This window comes from Sorex fumeus, unplaced genomic scaffold (genome assembly GCF_029834395.1).
Source record: "Sorex fumeus unplaced genomic scaffold, SorFum_2.1 ptg000002l, whole genome shotgun sequence".
NCBI lineage: Eukaryota > Metazoa > Chordata > Mammalia > Eulipotyphla > Soricidae > Sorex > Sorex fumeus.
Window position 1 is genome coordinate 19,650,721 of NW_026606059.1, and position 20,146 is coordinate 19,670,866.

Here is a 20,146-nt window from a genome sequence, read left to right on the forward strand (position 1 = left end):
AATATAACAAAGCAGCAATAATTATATATCTAGCATACTGTGTGGTTTTTTTTTTTTTTGCTCTGAAGAAGCCCCTGTTTTCTGCTAAACATGTAACTCTCTCTTCCCTCACATTTCTGGAAGCAAATAAAAAAAAAAGCTATTTTACTTAAAAATCGACAACACAAAGCCAGCCAACTGCTTAAGGAGAGAAATGATTTGTGCCTTAGTCTGGTAAGAACATAAAAAAAGAATTTAGAACATAACCTAAAACTCTATTGGAGAGATAAAATCTTTTCCTCACAATACACTATGTGAACCATTAGGCTTATTAAACTTATATTAAAAATCAAATATGAAAACATTGGAAGCTCTAGGATTCAGTAACATTCAAATTTTATTATCTTTTACCTCATCTTTTAACTCTTCATTGAGGCACCATTAACTACAATACTGCTAATGGTAGTATTTGGGGCGGATACCACACTCAGCACATCCTCCACCCGAGGGCCAGTGTCCCTCCACCAATGTCTCTAGGTCCCTGCCTTGACATTTTTCTATCTTAACATAGGATTCAACTAGTTTCTTCAAGATAAGCAATGTGTCCAGTGCCAGAAAATACCTGCTTTAAAAAAGAAGTATTTCTGTAGGAGGCCAAGTCTTGATTCACCACCCTAGCAGGGCAGCACCCGAACACCCAGAAGTGTGGTGTGTTCCCAGAAGGAAACAAATATGTGTACAACACACATTTCTGGATGATTTTCCTTAAAATTTTGGACACTGATTTTCCATCTCAAAATTTGGATGCCTTAAAATGTTAAATGGGAAAAGAGTAACAATGTTTCTTTTAGAGCACTGTTGCCTAGAAATGGGAAAAAATTAAGAGCTTAAGTACAGCTCAGATGTGATATACCCCCATTCCAATTTCCAGTATTCAGTTAAATTTAAGAGCTGGAATAAAGAGCATGGTATAAAAAGTTTTAAGGAAGCAGAATTTGACTTAACTTAGAGAATACAAGTATCTCAAGCCATCATGACCTGTTCTACAAGGTAAAAGTTTAAGAGATGAGCATTTATGATAATTTCAAGCAGAAGCTGGATAAACTGCTCCTTAGAGTTTCAATTTATTGTAGCTAACAGGTATATATGTTGATACGATCTAATGAAGCCAGATACTACCTCAATATTCAATATCTTTTAAAAAAATCAATGTTAATTTTTTTCTATGGATGACTTTGCATTTAAAGACTTTAATTAAAAAAAAAAAGACCTTTAATTCATTCAAGAGAAAGAACGGTAACCCAAATAAGGACAGAAAATCTTTTGTGAATCAAAAAATGCATGGTGTCATTTAAACAAATACTTGCAAGCTCTCAGGAGAGGTCAGAGATGAAAGACACCAAGACTTGAGTCACTGCAGTCACTGGGAAAGTAGAACAAAGGGAAGGGACCTTCTGGAGAAGGAAATGTCCAGGGACGAACTAAGGGCTACAAACACAGGAAACAGGCATGTTATCTGGTGGACTTTATGAAGGCAGTTTCTTTTCAACATTGACCTTGCAGTCAAGGCTGCAGCAGGCCAAGGAGTGAATGGAACGCCTTGATGACAACCCTCAAATGACTTCGTTCTGTCAGCTGCACCGTAGACACTCTTGATTCTATCTTAGAGGATTACTGAAATTGTTTTAAATACAAATTTTGACTATGAAGAATTTAGTTCCCAGTTCATTTTGTCATATATCTAAGAGCCTATGCCAGAGGCTTAGCGACACATGATTAATCCTCAACAGGTCTTTAACAGGGGGAATAAATCTGAAACATGACAGTCTTCAGTTTTGGTAATCTATTTCTTCGGGAGCTTGAAGAAACATGCTTTTCAAGCCATGTTTCCAACTCATCTCTCACAAGCTATAGCGACGGCAACAAGCCTCACACCTATGACAGCAGATATTGAGACGCCCACAAAATTTACAATGTAAAGGCTATAGAAAGTCAGTGTCACGGATGTATGCTTTGCGAGCACATGAGGACCTAGGCTCAATTCTTGGCACTGCTGAAAAACAATGTCAGATAACTCCACTAAGGTCAAAACAATGTAAAAGAAATTTAGGGTAAAACAGAGCGCTGGAGTGCACACTTCGCATGGAGAAGCCCAGGTTCTTAGCTCCAGCACATCTTGGCCTAAGTAGCTCTGGGATCCACCATCAGGCAGGGCTGGGATTAACCCCTGAGCATCGCTGGGACAGTCCCCAAATGAAAAAAAAGTAAAAATAATGAAGTAGTAATCTGAGAGTCTAGATGTACAAGCTATGTATTTTTATCAGCGTGTCTCCATTAAGAAGCACTAAAATTAATGGATTAGCTTTTGGAGGAATCAGGGTATGGGATTGGAAAATGAATCTTGTATCCCTATTAAGCTCTGTTTGGGGGCTGGAGAGAGCCCATCTGGGAGGGTGCTCGCTTTGCAAACGATTGCTCCTCCACTTCCCTAAGGTCACCCAAGTACTGCCAGGAGCAATTCCTCAGAGCAGAGCCCCTGAGCTGGGCGTGCCGCCAAGCAAAACAAGTCTTTCTGTCTTATCAATGTCAAGAAATGTTAATTTCTTGATTAATGATGCCAGCTGAATGTTAAAACTTATTTATCCTAGATTTGTAAATCTTGGGGGAAACAACTCATTTCTACATGTCCTCCTCAATGGAATTTGAAAAGGACAAAATGGAATGGGGAGAATGAGAACCCACTGCTAAGTATCAGCAAACTGCAAACAACAAAGTCTTATCAGAATATAGCCTATCTTTGAAACAACATTAAATAAAATGACATCAAGTACACTACTACATATGGCACATAGGCGCTTTTTTGGGAGAGCATCAAAATCTCCTATCATATGGTGCAGAGCACAAAATATCTACTTTCTGGCTCCATCAGAATGTTTGCTGACTCCTACTGCTACAGAATCCTGACTGAGAGCAAAATGCAAATATGGATACGTGGTGACTGGAACTCTGAACGGGCTTAAAATCTGATAGGTACTAGTATCGGATATAAACATGCTATGCTATAAGCATCAAAATGGATTTTACCATTTTCCATAACCCAACTCTCCTGCTTTCCCGAGAATAACTGGTCCACACGGTCCAATGCCAAAATGGACCCCAAGTATTTCCACGGCACCGGTGGTGTCTTCACCTACTGGACCTTGCAGAGCTGTCTTCAAAGGGGTACCAGACAAATGCAAGCCACTGTGCCAAACAGGGGCACTAATTCACTTCCTAGATTAACTTGTGCATTGTTAACTAGTGCAAAGTAACTGCTTTCCTTATTTGCAATCTTGGCATGTTTACTATCTTCTAGGAAATGTGTAAATGCAAATTAAAAGACAACTTAAAAAGGCAACCTGGGGGCTGGAGATAGCACAGCGGGTAGGGCGCTTACCTTGCACGCAGCCGACCCGGGTTCAATTCCCAGCATCCCATCACCATTGTCCCCTGAGCACCGCCAGGAGTAACCTTTTGCATCGCCAGGTGTGACCCCCCCCCAAAAAAAGGAAAAAAAAAAGGCAACTTGGGGGAGTGGGCAGTGGGGGAAAGAGAACGTGTTTTGCATGCAGGAGGCTTGGGTTTGAGTCCCGGGATTGAGTGGTCACCCACCCAACCCCCCAAGCCCAACATCACTTGGGGAGACAACCTAAACACTGATTTGGGAATAGCCTCTAAGCACTCCTGGATGATCCCAAAACTTTGAGGGCAAAGCACAGAACTTTGCAATTTAATTCTTTGTAAGGTGTTGTTTTTCCCTTCCTAGCCCCAATAAGATTAAGTCCCTGCACCTCTACTGAAGCTTTGTCTAGCTCCACACCTGCCCCAAGTAGCAGATACATGCTAGTGAGCTGTTGGGTTCCCTGAGTATATGAATATGTCGTAACAAACCTAGGGTGTCTAATGGCACAGATTTATCTAATAGAACAGAAGCTATTCGAGAGAAAAGCATTCCTAACCCAGAAAACTACAACTGATTAATGCAAACATGTTTTCCAGTTTCACAGACATAGTAAGGTCCAGACACCCAATTATTTTTACTGGAAGCCCTCAGTATGAAAGCATTCCACTTTTCATGAAATCCAAGAGGGGCAATGCACAGTGCCGTGCGTATTTTATTCGGCATCACTCCTTCCCCACACTGTGTTTGGGTCACACCAGGGCTAACTCCTGGCTCTGTGGCTAGGATCATTCCTGGTTGGCTCAAGGAACCATGCATGGTGCTGGGGATGAGGCCAGGTTGGCTGCGTGCAAGGCAAATGCCCTGCCCACTGCACTATCCCTACTTGCTGTTATCACTCTGGCCTGCGTCACTTTTTATTAACTGTCATTATACCTGTCCACACCTCCCAACTACTTCTTTCTCTAAAACTGCTGAAATGAAGAGCATTTTAAAAATACAGCTCCCTGTTCGTGTAATTTTGCATCTCATCCCATCCCAAGTGGCTTCTCTCACAGTAAGAGGACAGACAGTGCAGACTCCGCTGCCAAAGACCACTATTTTCTCAAAACAAGCAGGCAGCGGTATTTACTGTGACAGAAGTCAGCCCCTGGATGGAAAAGGGAACTTACATTTTGAATATAAGGACTCACTAACATACTGGCTGTCCATTTCCTACCTTCAGGAAGACAAGTATAGAACGCTGTCGTTCCCGAAAAACTGCCTGATGCCTAATTAGGATTCTAATAAACTTATGGGTCGAATCTTAGAAACAAAGGCAAATTTAGACTATCAAAAAAAAAAAAAGAATCTACATACATTCAACTATGTGTGTAGCCTTAAGTAACATCTAAAATTCCTTTGTTATAAGAAGCATAAGATCTGGGAATGACTTTTGGAGGCCGATTCAATTCATAAAATTGCCATTATCTGCAGTGAGTTCTCTAATTAGGTGACAATCACTTGAAACATCAGCATAGAAAATATGCTAGCAGAATTCACCATTTCTACATAATGGTCACCACTCTAGTTTCAGAAGTCAGATGCTAGCAAAATCTCAAGAACCTCAAGAAGTACTAAAGTTCCACTTCTCTTTCACATGAACCTGTATTTATCTCTTGTAACCAGGAATACCAAAAATTCATTATACCGCTTCACAAACACAAAACTATAGGGTGACTGAAACATCAAATCACTGTTCAAGTCATTGTCGCACTATCACACGTCATGAATATAAAGCTACCATAATTGCCTTATTTGAATGGTAGACATTTAAATGTTCATGGTAATCTTCTGGGGGAGGGAACATATGGGGTCATCCCCAGAGATACACGGTGGACCAGGTGGTTTAAAGGACTCAACTAGGGTTGGCTACAGAGTAGGCAAGCACTTTAATACCCTTACGACTCTGGCCCAGTGGTAGTCATTTCTTTTGAGTTGTGTGTCAGGAACTACATTTGAATATACTATTGTCCCTAAAATTTAAATTCTCTGGGAATCAATTCTTTTAGATACTCTCTACAATTTTTTGTTATTATCTTGAAACTATTATACATACTGTTCTCTTACCAACTGCTATGCCATATGCTAAATAGATTGTCTTTTGCGTATCTTAAAGATTGAAAACATCTTTAATTTTGTATATTACTTTCTTATTGCCAATCGTTGGTTGTGTTGAGGTGGGGGCACAAAACAAAAGTATCTGCCTGACCGTGAAAAGGTGGTATTACTAGGATATACAACTAAGCAGCCTAGGTGGACGTTGTGGTACCAGGATCACACCTGGGTCTCCATGGTGCAAAGCATTAACTCTGGTCCTCTGTAACATCTCCCCAGCCCTGTTTATTCACTGGGGAAAAAGAAAAAAATCCCACAGACCTACTTCCTGTTATCTTATTTCTTTTTGTTCAAAATTGCACAGTTGGTAGGGAATAAAATCTGAAAAGCCTTTATCCTATCTGATCACTAATTGAATACTCTATATAAACTTCCAAGATTTGTAAATAAAGGAGAAAAAAATTCAACAAGCAATTTTTCATAAAATGAAAACATCTCTAAATTTCAACTGTTCTTGATTCAAAATATTCCACAAGGAGCAATATCTGTTTGAATAATTTTTAATCAACATTATTGGGCCAAAAAGAAAGTAAATATTTTCTAAAATATAAACATTTGGTCAATTAATACTGCTTAAAGTCAAAATGCTTGTCGGGGGCCAGGGATGTCATATTCCTGATAGAACACTAGTCTTGCAAGTCTGAGGCTTGCTGTGCCCAGACAGTCAAAATAGTTAATACTGATAAGCAAAAATTAAAATAAATAAAATGTAAAATAAATAGTCTCTTCAGGTAATCTCTTCTTTTATCTAGAGTATCCCCAGTGGTTGCAAGACTCTTGTCTGAACCATTATCATTTCATCTGGATAGTTATTAAAAACTGCCTTTTAGTACTGAGGCAAAAAAAAAAAAAAGAATTTCCATCTCTTGGAACTTTAAGAAATCATATACTTTAAATTACAATTTGTTACAAGTTTAAACACTCTAAGCATTATGCAGTATGTGAGCAACACCCTAAATTTCCCAACTCCAAACCATATCAGATTTTTCCCTTAGTTTGACTAATTTTAAAAAATCATAACATCTTTCTTTTTAATTATGAAATTTTAGAGACTTGGAAAATTCACATTATGCATTCACTTGAGTCACTAGTTAATTTATAGGCAATAACTGTGGACTAGAAAACAATTTTAACTTTAACCTCAAGATTAACAAATCCCGATAGCCTCATTATCGAATATATTTACCATGGAACGGGAATAAAGAAATTTTGCAATTTTTCTAAAATCTGTAAAGAATCCTGAAAGCATTAAGTTAACATAGCAATTACATATTATCGAAGCAGTTCTCTAAGGAGGTAGTTGTGAGGCTTTACTTCACATAAAAAGACAAACCAAAAACCATTGTTCCATAATTCAAAACTGCAAATCTTAAATACAAAGATATCTTAACCCAAAGTTTACAAAGATAACCCCCTGCCCCAACTGGTCTAAATTAAATTAGCATGTTTTACATTTTAAAGAACTCTGAAATCACTGAACAAAATTCACAAAGCCAGAGGCAGTTTAGTGCTCACAAGTTTATATTTTTAGATTTGATAAAGATTCTTGTGTATTTGCTAAATACACAAACAATTTTGGAAGTTACATACATGTCTTAGGACACTTATACTAGGCAGGTAAAATTACATTAAAAAAATTGGTCTTCGTAAAAGATCTTTCCAAAGAGCTTTTACAAACAGCAGGCAGAAGAAAATGTTCTTTTTATGTTTACAGTGTTTAAAATGCTGATTCTCCCATTTCATAATAGCCTTGACCATCCCTCCCTCTTCTCCTCAACCCCAAATTATGTTCCAATAGCCAGTGTACTGAAAATTTAAGTACCCAATGTCACAAAATTCAGGACTAGAAAACATCTTTTAAAGTGTGCTTATCCCTAACACATTCCCAACTATCTAGAACTCTTGAACTTCACTCGAAAGCAGGGATACAGCAGGGGGAAGAAGTTCCATTTTAAGTACTAAAGTGACTAAGGAAAAAACCTGTTGTTAGTTTTAAGCACATGTATTAGGTACCATAGTTAAGTTTTAAGGATCTGGGTGACTGAACGGCACAAAAAACAGGTTCACGTCTAGTTTAGTGAAAAACCATCCTTTAGAAAACGAAAATGCCACAGCCAGTAAATTGCATGTGCTACACTAAGGTTGAATCTCTTATTAGAGTCAAGTGACAAAACAGTTGCTGTATTAGAAGGCAGGAGTAGTGAGGATCTTATTCGAGGGAGGAAGAGACACTCAATTTCCTAACATAGCAGTTTGAGAGAGAAAAGTCTCCATAGACAGACTCCTTTAAAAAGCAAAAAAATACAAAGGTTGTTTCATGAGGCAGCAAGTAAGGCCCGTTGTATAAAACTTGGGCTTCGGAATCAGGTCTAGTCAAAACCCAGTTCACTGAATCACATTAGTCAAGTAAAATTAGGCGAATTTCTTGGAGCCTTTCCTCATTTATGAGGCGGAGACAATAGCACCTAAACCTCAGTAAGAGATCAGATAAAATAAAGCTCAATGGCACATGGAGCCATCCCTCCCACCCCACCGAAAGAAGTTTTGGGCATCATACACAAAAATAACTCTAAACTCTGGACGCTATGTTGACAAAACCCTAAAAATATAAAGAAGCCTTTTAAAAATCTAATCTTCCAATCACACTTTCTCCCATCTACCATTCCAGTTACCTTCAGGTTTTTTTTACACTGTGTCAATGCAATGTATAAACCCTGGCCTTTCATTTTCTATTCTCTTCTATACCCCTTTCTCATTTCTCATTCCTTTCTTTCCTCCTGGTCCAATTTTCTATTAAATAAGATGTATTAAACCCTAGCGTGTACCAGATACTGTTCTAAGCACTTGACAGATATTAAACTCATCCCCATCTCACTCTACTCCATCAGGATGGCTCTACCAATACCAGTATCCCTCCCCCCCCACATTCCGAAATGACTTTATTGTTCAGATTCCCCTTTCACTATTCCTCTGCCCCCCACCCCCGCCCCCCGCCGTTTACATCTCTTTAGCTCTGATTTGCTAGGGTTTTTCAATTTAGCAAAACCTTTAGTGAATATGAAAAATGGAGGCCCAAACGAAAGTGGGACCAATACAGAAGTAACCGTGTCTGAGAATACATTTTCTGGACTTAAGAGCCCGTACTACTAGACAGTGAACAGGAAAGAAACACTTTTTACTATTCCCCTTCTTTAAAATGAAAAGCTCTAAAATTCTTTGATTTAAAATATAAGTTAAAAGAGAAAACTTCAGCAAATGTCGAACACATAATTCTGCCAGGGCTTCACAGACAAAATTATGACCATAGTCACCTCTGGGACCAACCAAACATTTTTAGCATCTACCAACTTCCTGAAATTGTACTTTAAGTCAGAAAAAGAATATACTTAAAAAAATAGAAACATCCAGTAGTATACCTTAGTACTAAAACTTTTTTTAAAAAGAGATCTAAAAGGGAAAAGGCAGTCCCTTGAGATCATGAAACAAAATAAGTTAGGCAGTCAGCAAGTAGAAAATCTGTCCATTCTGTCTGGTAAAATGCTTACTTTAAAGAAGAAAATTTTATATAGGCTGAGGCTAAAATATTTCAAGAGTATAAACATTTTTTTCCTTTGGATTACCTTTTCTAAAAGCAAACAAAGTATCGTATTTCAGTTGACTAAAAATATAGCCAAATCTGTCACAACACAACATACAAAGGTAACGGACAATAGAATATTTTAAATTAACAATAACAAGTCATCTACATCGAACCTCGTTTCCAACTGAAACTAAACAAAAGCACAACAATCCCGTAGTGTACCAAGTGTGTATTTCAATTACTGTATGCAATCTAACAAAAATTTGGTCATAATTTACCAGATATACATAAATGATTTAAGCAATAAAGGAAATATCAGCTTAAGAATTAAGTTCTTATCTTGAGGAAAAGCAAAAGTACATACGAATGTAACGTCAAGTCCAGTTTCTATGCAATAAGTGAACTGTAGTCTAATAAAGCAGATTTAGGTGATTTTCAGATATATATCTTCTCTCTTTAATATATATTTATATATAGACAGATCTACCCATTGTAAACTATGGTTTATTTTAAAGGAGGGGGTAAATGGGGGTGAAAGAAATCTTTTATACTATACTTACATATTCACAAAGCAGAACATTTTACGTTTAAAATACTTTCATTCATAGTATCTTTGTCCAACTAATTTCTACTTTGGACCCCACCAGAATTACATTTTATCCATTTGTCTAGAACATTCAGATTACGATATACTCTTCAGTCTTAAACAAAACCAAAACTTCATGTCTGTCTTACAGTTATGGAGAAAGTACAATAAAGTTTAGATGACAAAAGAAGGGTCTAAAAATGTAACTGGAATTTATCCTTGATTTATCCAAGCAGAAACGTCTACCACTTAACCATTACTCTACTGAGAAAGCTTAACTCTTAAAAACCTTTCCGATCTGATCAGATGGAGCACCAAGAGGACCGTGTCCATCGAAGAACTTTGCAATTTTCCCCTTGCATGACTAGCAGAATTTAGTTATTTGATAGAATAGGAAATTATACTCAATTTTATTTAAAAGAAAGCTGAAAATGTTCCTCAATTTTATATAATACACAACGTATTATAATACACAAATGCTGTGCATGTTATTTTGAAATGCTGAATGTTCAACAATCAGTTAACTCATGTCAACAGGTTACCTGACAATTTCAACTTAATAAATCACCCCTTTTCAACCCTGAAGAATTTAGTTACAATAATAAGTGGTAAAGCTTCTCAGTATTTTAAAGATTTCTGCAGATCGTTGAATGATGGGGCCTACCAGGATAACTGCCTATATCAAGGTGCAGCGATTTTTAAGAAATTAAAAAATAACTGATCATAATTTCAAAACATGAAACAAAAGAGAATGTACTTTTTGTGTTGATTTTAATGATAAAAAAGGGCACAGGAATAAAAACCTGTTATTTCACTTATATTGCATAACAAGCTAATCAAACTGGACATGGATGATAAATTATAAAACAAATATTTTTACTATTGTTTCTATGACTTTTTCTCAATTAGATTTCTGCTTTTTCAAATAGGACTGAGGTATAGTACACTGGCAAAAATAAAGAGGCAAACAAGAATAGTGCCAAAGTAACAGATACCCAAAACGGAATACCATGTCAGAAAAGGTCATACTGTAACCATTTATCAGATTAGAGCAGCAGGAGAAAGTTACTTCTAAATCATAATCATTTTAGTGGTATTTGTCAACTTCCATGGTAACTTTGCAACGTCATTCTTCATTTGTGAAGTAGTAAAATTCATGTCAACAAGGAAAGGGGGAATGGAGGAAAGTCAGTTCATTCCAATAAATTACCTCTCCAGTTCTTATTAACATGCCCATCAGCACAAAATTGAGAAATACTACCTAAGACTAGAAGAGACTTGTTTTTTAAGTTACGTAGCAAATTAAAATTGAAAAAAAAAAAAAACCCAGAAAAGTAGAACCAACGGGGTTGAAAAAGCCCCTCACTGAAAATCTGTATTAAAAAAAATAAAATTAATAAAAATAAAAATAGAAACAAAACTCTACTAGTACAAACTAGCCTGAGTGGTTTGATGGACAGAGTGATTGGGTCACTGTACTCCATAAGCGAATTTTTCTTCATTCATGTTAAAAGTGGCACATGAATTTAAGTTCTTTAAGAATGGGTACTGTTTTTATGAGACCCAAACAGTTACTGTATAACCTATAAATAAAAAATACTTTACTTTGATAACTGACTGAAGATGTGGGGACTCCATGTAATCCAACCACAAGGTTGTTTGCTGTACAGTCCTGTGCAAATATAAAAAAAAAATTTTTTTTTGCTATAAGGCTTTGACCCTACAGTTTTCACAGCAACATTACTACCATCCAGCATGTACCATATTTTGCAAGCCTTCAAGTTCAACAATTCAAATTGTTGATTCATAGTAAGTCCAAATGCAGCATCCTTGAGGAGTATAGTAGGTCAATTAATCATCTAGAGACATACAGACATCTCCTGATTCATCCCATCGAGATGGATCATTCTGATCTTCTCCATCGTCAACCAGCTCTTCATCAGCGTCTCCTACTTCATTCTCCTCATATTCTTCATCCCGAGGGAAATCTGTATCCTGTCCCTGATCTACACCTTCTTGCCCGCCTGGCTGTGATTTATCTGCACAGTCTACGCAAACACCATAGCGTCGAGATCCATGTCTTATTCCAACACTGGCAGCTAACATGAAGATCTTCTTACACACCATACATTTGTACTTTTTATCCTTTTTATGCACCTGGTTGAAGGGGAAAAATCCAATGTAAGGATACGAGAAAAAATATAACGCACACGAACCACCCAAATCAAATCACTTAACGCTGAAACTTAAAAACAAACAGTATTGGTTGTCTGTTGAATCACATATCTATTTAAAGCAATTTATGTATTAATCGACCTTCTTGACATTGTTATGCAACACTGAAAAAATACCTTAATCTTCAACGATCAAAACAGTTTCTCAAAACCACTTGAATTTAATGTTACTTACCAAGGAATGTCTTTTTACATGTTCTCTGCGAGTAAACAGCTTTCCGCAAATATCACAGCTAAATGATCTAACTCCCGTATGAATGAGCAAATGCCTTTTTAGTGTTCGTCTGTATTTGGCTACATAGCTACAATGAGGGCATTTTAACTTGTTCATGATTAGAGATGATTCACCTTTGAAAAAACAAACATACAAAAGCAATTTTACATTAAGCAAAGTTATCTATATCAAAAGTTTGTTTACACTTAAAAAAAAAAAAAAGACCAGAAACCTACAACCCCTTAAAAATTCTGTAAGGCATGGCTAGAGAGGTAGTAGTGGGTAGAGTGCTTGCTTTGCAAATAGCAGAGATGGGTGAGATTCCCAGTAGAGCATATGGTCGGCCCCGAGCAACTCTGGAAGTGATTTCCGCATGCAGACAGAGCACAGCTGGCTGTACCCCACCATCCCAACACACAAGAATTCTGTAGACCCCAGAAACTGATAAAAGCAAAGAACTCATCCTGCATGCACATGCACAAGTCCCTGAGTGTGACCTAGGCACAAAGTATCGCTGGCAGAGGCCTAGTGGTCCCTGAACAGTGCTGGGGAGTCACCCAAGCGGGGATGCAGGCTTATGGTGGGAGGCACAGTTTACAAATCCTGAGCCTGAATTCAGGCAAAACAGACACAGATAGACACAAGACACAGACACACAGACACACACACTTAGTAAATATTTAGTTAACTAAAACTTGCCATTTTCCCAAGTTTCCTGTTTTGGCCAAGAGTCAGGCAATAATCCATACTTGAAATCGTTCGAAGCACCTGTCATCAATCCAAACTTGAAATCATTTGAAGTACCTGCTAGCAATCCAAATTTAAAATCGCTTGAAGGGCCAGGCATAAGGCTAAACTTGAAATCATGTGAAGTACCTAATACAATTGAAAAATGACTCTGAATTAATAGTGGTAGTAAAGATGTATTACAATTCAATCATAAGGGAAAAAACAGCAAAATAAACCTAAATGCATTACATTTCCTTGTGCATGAAGGCCAAATGAAACCACCTTTTTCTATTTATTGAATTTCAAACATAATCATGATAGAATTCTTTCAAAAAGGTTGTTATTACGAAGCACTCTATTACTTGACACTATAATCCTTAAAGCCCAGCTATGGAAAAAGATAGCTTTTCTGTTTTGAGGACAATGATATAAGACTAACTGGCACACAAGACAGCATGCAAAAATGGATTAAACAATAAAGAATGTAAGTATAAAGAAACTAGAGCTGGAGGGCTATTCGAGGGGGTAAGAGGTTGCCTTGCATGCAGCCAGCCCATGTTCAACCCTGGGTACTGCCTACAGTCCCCAGAGCTCAGCAAGGAGTGATTTCTAAGCACAGAGCCAAAGGTGTTCATTTTCTCATCCCCCAACAAAAGGAAATTACAAACTAGATGTGATTCCTTCTATTTCAAGACACTTTTTGTTTCACACATATTGGGCAACAACTGAATGCCCTCTTGGGGTTCATCAAAGCTCCTAATTAGTGGCCAGAGCGATAGTATAGTAAGATGGTGTTTGCCTTGCACTCAACCCGAGCACCAAGTTAATTCCTGAGTGCAGAGACAAGAATAACTTTTTTTCTTCTTTGCTTTGCCCTTTGGGTCACACCCAGCGATGCCCAGGGGTTACTCCTGGCTCTGCACTCAGGAATGACTCCTGGCGGTGCTCAGGGGACCATACGGGATGCTGGGAATCGAACCTGGGTCAGTCGTATGCAAGGCAAACGCCCTACCCGCTGTGCTATTGCTCCAGCCCCTGACTGAGCCAAGAATATTTCTTGAGCATTGCTTGGTGTGACCCAAAAGCTCTCCCCACCCAAAAAAAAAAAAAAAAGCACTCATAATTCTATTCTTAAAAGAAAGTTCAAGCTGAACTGGATTCCCGCCCCCCCCCACCCCCGAAAAGCAAAACCAGCCATGCTCAGAAATCACTTCTAGTGGGCCCTGGGGGATGATGGAAATTGAATCCAGGTTGGCCACATGCAAGGCAAGTGCCCTATCTGCTATGCTAATTGCTCTAGTCCTTACCTACATATCCTAAGAATTATTTCCTCTAGATTTCATTACCCATGTAATCTCTCAAATCCAGGAACCCCTTGGTAAGACAAACATACGTATCCAGAATTCTCCATAGAGGGCTGGAGCGACAGTTCACGGGTAGGGCATTTGCCTTGTTAAGTGGCCAACCAGGGTACAATCCCCGGCATCCCATATGGTCCCCTGAGCACTGCCAGGAGTAATTCCTGAGTGCAGAGCCAGGAGTAACTCCTGAGTATCACTGGGTGTGACACCCCCCCCCAAAAAAAAACTGGAATTCTCCATAGCTATTGCACCCCTTATGAAACTGTTCACCAGTTTGCTGCACAGCTCTCAATGCCAGCTTCTCAGAGTTTGTTCAATAGGTTTTGGGGGTGTGTCAAGGGCCCCCAAGGGTGAGCATGTGGTACTACTCAGCCCGAGCTATGCCTGGTGGCCACTGTCACGGAAGGCAGTGCGTGCAGGGTGTCCAGGGACACACGTGGTGGTGCCACAGACGCCAGGCAGTTAGCTTTGTCACAGCCTGTCCATGTCAGTCTGTACTCCAGCTCGCTGAGCTAGTTCCCAGGTCACAGTTTTGTGAAACTGAGTCTGATCCTAGCAGTACTGTCCTGGAAAGTGTCACGGGATGCCAAGTAATATAATTCTTCCAAAACCGAAGCCTTCCCTCTCCAGCACACGTTTCCAATAGGCCACTGAACCCACCATTCCATCAGACTGGGGGTCCCAGAAACGTGCTTCCACCGTCAAACTGCTCTCCCTTCAAAGCCTTTGCCCTCACTCTGCTCTCGGCATACTTCCCCCCTCAGGTCATATGCTTAGCTCACACCTACAGCAATTATTAAGTTTTGCTCCCATGGGAGATTACATTTTAAAGGTTCTTGCCAAACAATTTTTTAAAAAGATGTTTTTCCGACATACTACCTCTAAACAGCAAAACAACTGAAAACACCAGCTTGGGAGGGGAGGGGAAGTGCATCTAAAAATTAAAAAATTGCATTTGGGGCCAGAAATATCGCTCAGTGAGGTGAAACACAGGGCCAGGGGCTTATGCCTAGCACCAGACAGCTGCCACTGGACTCCAAAAACTCCTCTGGGCACTGAACTAGGAGCAGTTCCCACACCCTGTCAGGAGCGGTTCTGGAACAGAAATGTGCTTCACCTTTAATAATAAGTGTTCTACGTTTGAAATATTTGGACCTTTTAAATATCAGAAAGTCCTCAAAATTCATGTCCATTTCTTAAAAAGTTTAAATTCATAGTTCCTGATCAAATGAGCGGAAAACAAAGCTCACTTCAGGGGAGCACTACACTATGTGACCTTCCTTTGTATCCCAGTGGTCAAAACAAGTCTTTGATTATTTACTGAATACATTTATCTGACAACTATTGACAGGGCAATATTTTTTTCCTATGGTACCAGGACTTCACAGATATTATACACGTGAGTACCACTGAGTCACATTTCTGACAGGTATGTTTTTGAGTTTCTCAAAAATACTCAGGAAAACTGACACCAGAAATTACATTAGATCCTGGTAATCCCATGTTTTTCTAATAACCTCCAGTGATTCTTTCAGAATTCCAGTTTCAGTCGACTTTAGTCAATGTATACTGTATTCAAAAGGCAAAAAGTCCTGTAAGCAACACTGCCCCTACGTGACCCCAAGCAACTTTTAAAATTTCAAGGCTTGGGACTGCTGATGCAGCAGGTCTGAAAGAGAACCTGGGCTTAATTGCTGGCAAGGGGTGCTAGTTGGGGTTTTGTGTCACAGAATTTCAAAACTAAAAGAATCTGAACCAACCACAAACACCCAAACTCCTCTGTGCCTCTTTAACAAACACTAATTTTGCAGGGGCTAGAGTGACAGCACAGTGGGTAGGGTGCTTGCCTTGAACGTGGCCAACCGGGGTCCAATCCCTGGCACCCCAGAGACCCAGGAACCCACCGGAAGTGATCCCTGAGTGCGGAGCCAGGAGTAAGCCTGAGACTACTGGCACGGGCCCCTCCTCCCCACCAAAAGCTAATTTCCCAAATGTGCTTTCTATTACATAAAGAGACACTTTACTTCAACCTTAAATACGGCGTATGTTTTCTGGAACTTTGCACTTTTTTAATCACTCAAAATATTAAAAATTGTTATTTAGCCCAATTTCCCAAAGTTACTTAGCATACAAATTACTCAGAGCCTTCCTGGAAATGTGCGTCTTTTAAGAGAAGACAGAAAAGTCCCCCCTCAGCTGCCCTGAGGCTGCTCCCGCCTCCCTTCCTTCCATAGTGCTGATCCCAGGCCGGTCCCCACACCCCCTCCCTTCCCCTTCCCACCTAGCTATCACCCAATTTAGGAAATGTTGATTTAACCCACACCGCAAATTCAAATTACCAACTGTTCTCAAAACACTCCTTCATTAATTTTCTTGAAGCCATGATTAATCAAGATTGATATGCTGCATTTAGTTTGGCTCCTCAAATCCACTGCTGCCTTCTTTAAGCCTCTAACATTTTAGAGGCTGGCCGGGTTGGTTTCCATGAGAAAACCCCAGCAGATGCTCCCCTGCATGGCAGCTCATGCATCATGTCAAGAGGCACGCTGTTCCAGCTCCCTCTATCACAAGCACAATGCTTAATCTCTCTGTTACGGCGATGTTCAGCAGATCAAATTTATTGTAAAAATGTCTTCATTTAGAACCAACACTTTCTGGGACAAGCATGTAGCTCTGTGACAGAGCACATGCTGAGAATGTTATCAGTGCCTCTGGGTTCAACCACAAGCACCCAAAAAACAAAAACAAACCCCATTTCTCCAGGCATAGTCATACTATTATTTTACATCAAAGCTAAATAATATGTTAGTCAACCGTTCTGATAATTACTTTCTCATTCCATCTATACGAGGCAGGAAACCACACGAGCTATTTAGTTGACACTTTACAGTGGGAGGAAAAACAGCAAAAACCCCTCTATATGGGGAATAAAAACAAGAAAGCCTTTTCATTTTTAGCAAGCTTCCACTGTCTACTAAACACAGCTACCAGGTTAAAAGTATTCATATAATCTCCTTAGGTCATCATGCAGTGACCAATCCTCAAATGCTCTCACATACTCCTGCCAGAAAATCCTCCAGTATGTACCTACCAGCATCACCTCCATCCTGACCAGAGCCGGCTTCAGCTAATAAATTTGTATTCACATTCCTCTCACAATCTGGTCCTGAGAGTAGAGCACCGTCCAGATCTGAAAAGGAGATGCAGAATCTGTCATTTCATATCTTAGTCACCACACAAAATACCACTCTTGTTTCTTGTGCAGAATGAACTAAAGGAATCTTGGACTAGAGAGTACTTCATCAGGTGCAGGATGGTGGATGCGAATGGGCACTGGAACCAGGGTCCACTGGGTGCCGACCTCCCTGAGCTGTCACAGGCTGCCGAACACACAGCTCAGTTTTCTTATGCAGAGCAATTCATATTTGACTCAAAATTGAACCCAGCATCATCGACTGACACTAGCTACACTCCTCCAAATAAACTGTATCACTGTATCACTTTCATCCTGTTGTTCATGGATTTCTTGAGCAGGCACCAGTTAACATCTCCTTCATCCTACCCCTGAGATGTTAGAAAGTGCCACCATTCGAGGCTCCTTTCAGGGTCAGGGGAATGAGACCCATCATTGTTACTGGTTTTTGGCATATTGAAATGGTCGCTAAACAAAGATTTTTATTTCTTTTTTTGGGTCACACCTGGCGATGCACAGGGGTTCCTCCTGGCTCTGCACTCAGGAATTACTCCTGGCGGTCTCAGGGAACCACGTGGGATGCTGGGAATCGAACCCGGGTCAGCTGCATGCAAGGCAAAAGCCCTACCCACTGTGCTATTGCTCCAGCCTCTCTAAACAGTTTTGTAAATGCCACTTTTTATGCACAACCGACCTTTTCTCTACCTCCCCATTAAGGCTCATCTTTAACATCGCTGTCCTGGACTGCTCTGCCTACAACACTCAGGGTCAAACAAGTAAAACAAATATAAAACCAAAGTAAGCATCACTTACCCAAAATATTTATAGCAAGTAAATAGACTATTTCTAGCACCGAGCAACAACTTAAAGGCTTAGTAACAGACTGAATACAGGGGGTGGGAGTATGGTGGGGTATTGGAAAGAAATGTAGTATGGCCAATTTCAAGGGAATAAAAAGTCTGTGGGAAGTTTAATTATGGACATATGGAGTAATGTACCTAAGTGGGAGAAAGCGAAATGCCTGAGATGAATATAGTAGGTTAAAAGGTTAAGTCTGAAAGAAATGGAATAACTCCAAGTGTTGCCAATCCCCGCTGCCTGACCATTTAGGAAGTTATTCTATTTCTAATATATAGTGGTGGTTCCAAAGTGTTATCCTTAGACCTGCAGTATCAGAGTTATTTAGTAACCTGGTAAGCACTGTAGCGCGGTCACTGTCCTCCCGTTGTTCATCGATTTGCTAGAGCAGGAACCAGTAAGGTCTCCACTGTGAGACTTGTTGTTACCAAGTTTTTAGCATGTCGAATATGCCACAGGAGTTTGCCAGGCTCTGCTATGTGGGCGGGATACTCTCGGTAGCTTGCCGGGCTCTCGGAGAGGGACGGAGGAATTGAACCCGGGTCGGCCGCATGCAAGGCAAACGCCCTACCTGCTGTGCTATCACTCCGCTCTTTACTAGTAACTTGGTAGAAATGTAAATTCTCATACCCCTATCTTATTCAAGATACTTTGATTCTCATACCCCTATCTTATTCAAGATACTTTGGAGGTGGGTCCCAGAAATCTACTAACAAGCTTTCCAGATGATTCAGATGCTTAATAAAGATCGAAAATTGTTCTATTACAAAAATAGGCCAGACTTTAAGGACCAAATGTTTTTGGCTCTCTGCCTGAGATAGCAAACACAAAAATTTAACTTTTTCCATTAAATTTCTAGGTAGGACTGAAGAGAGAGCTCCAATGGGTTTCCTTCATCCAAACTCTGGATTCATGGCCCTGCAGCACGAGGAGGGATCCTTGAGCATCACTGGTATGATACTCAAAATACCAGGGGGAGGGGGAAGGGGGGGGGGGGGAGAATGACCTAGAAGAACACACAAATATCCAAAGTGAGATTTACTATCGAAGGTTGCTAAGATTTGATGCTTAGGCTGTACCCGTGGCAAATAAAGCCATGAAAGTAAATAGATGAGACCAAGAGAAAAAACAAAATTCAATACTGAGGTATCCCATCATTTTTAAGTAAAAAGGACACAAAGACTTGGAGGGAAAGAGTGCTCTGACAGGCACTGCAAAATGCTGCCAGGAATTCAACGTGGGAACTGAAATACGTGTTACACGCTTTCGATTCATTCAATATTGCACATTTAGGAAGTCACTGATGATGTCAGTGACAACACAATGGTTGGATCTGCAAGGCAAGCAGAAAGACTAAGTTATCTGTGCTATAAATGGAGGACAGTAATAAATCATACTCTGCTTTGCATCCCCATTAATCTGGCTGCAAAGAGAGAGAAATTAAGGGTTGTTCTAAAGGCCAAAGTAGGATATAGGATAACACTGAGGGGAAGTCACTAAAATATGAATACTTAACTATTGAAAGAGAAAAAAAAAATTTTATGAAATTCTGAGGTAGTCTGGAACCCAGAACCTTGTTCGGGGTGCCTAAAAGAAAGAGGGAAGAATCTACATACAGAAATCTGAAGGCTGACGCTGTTTTAGTCTATTATCATCTTTTCTCATGTTGGAACAGAAAAGCAGAAAATGAGGTTGCTGCCTTGAGTCATTGTTCCCAATCTTTTCATACCTGAGGACCCCACACTGGTCCAGTAGTTGAGAACTACTGATCCACAGTAAATGGCTTGGAATTCCGTACCATGAACAAGAGTACAGA

At 39.7% G+C, this 20,146-nt stretch overlaps 1 protein-coding gene across 1 annotated transcript in view; it reads right to left on the reverse strand.

The window, feature by feature from the left end:
* Positions 1 to 8,575: 8,575 nt before the first annotated feature.
* The window catches only part of ZBTB10 (zinc finger and BTB domain containing 10), a 34,967-nt gene continuing 23,396 nt past the window's right edge, over positions 8,576 to 20,146 (reverse strand). Inside the window, exons 3-6 of the mRNA XM_056112124.1 lie at positions 17,371 to 17,469; positions 12,889 to 13,065; positions 12,151 to 12,323; positions 8,576 to 11,898 (exon numbers count right to left, since the gene is read on the reverse strand). Of these exons, the coding sequence (XP_055968099.1) occupies positions 11,593 to 11,898; positions 12,151 to 12,323; positions 12,889 to 13,065; positions 17,371 to 17,469 (755 nt within the window). The 3' untranslated portion in view covers positions 8,576 to 11,592. The remainder of the gene's footprint in view (positions 11,899 to 12,150; positions 12,324 to 12,888; positions 13,066 to 17,370; positions 17,470 to 20,146) is intronic.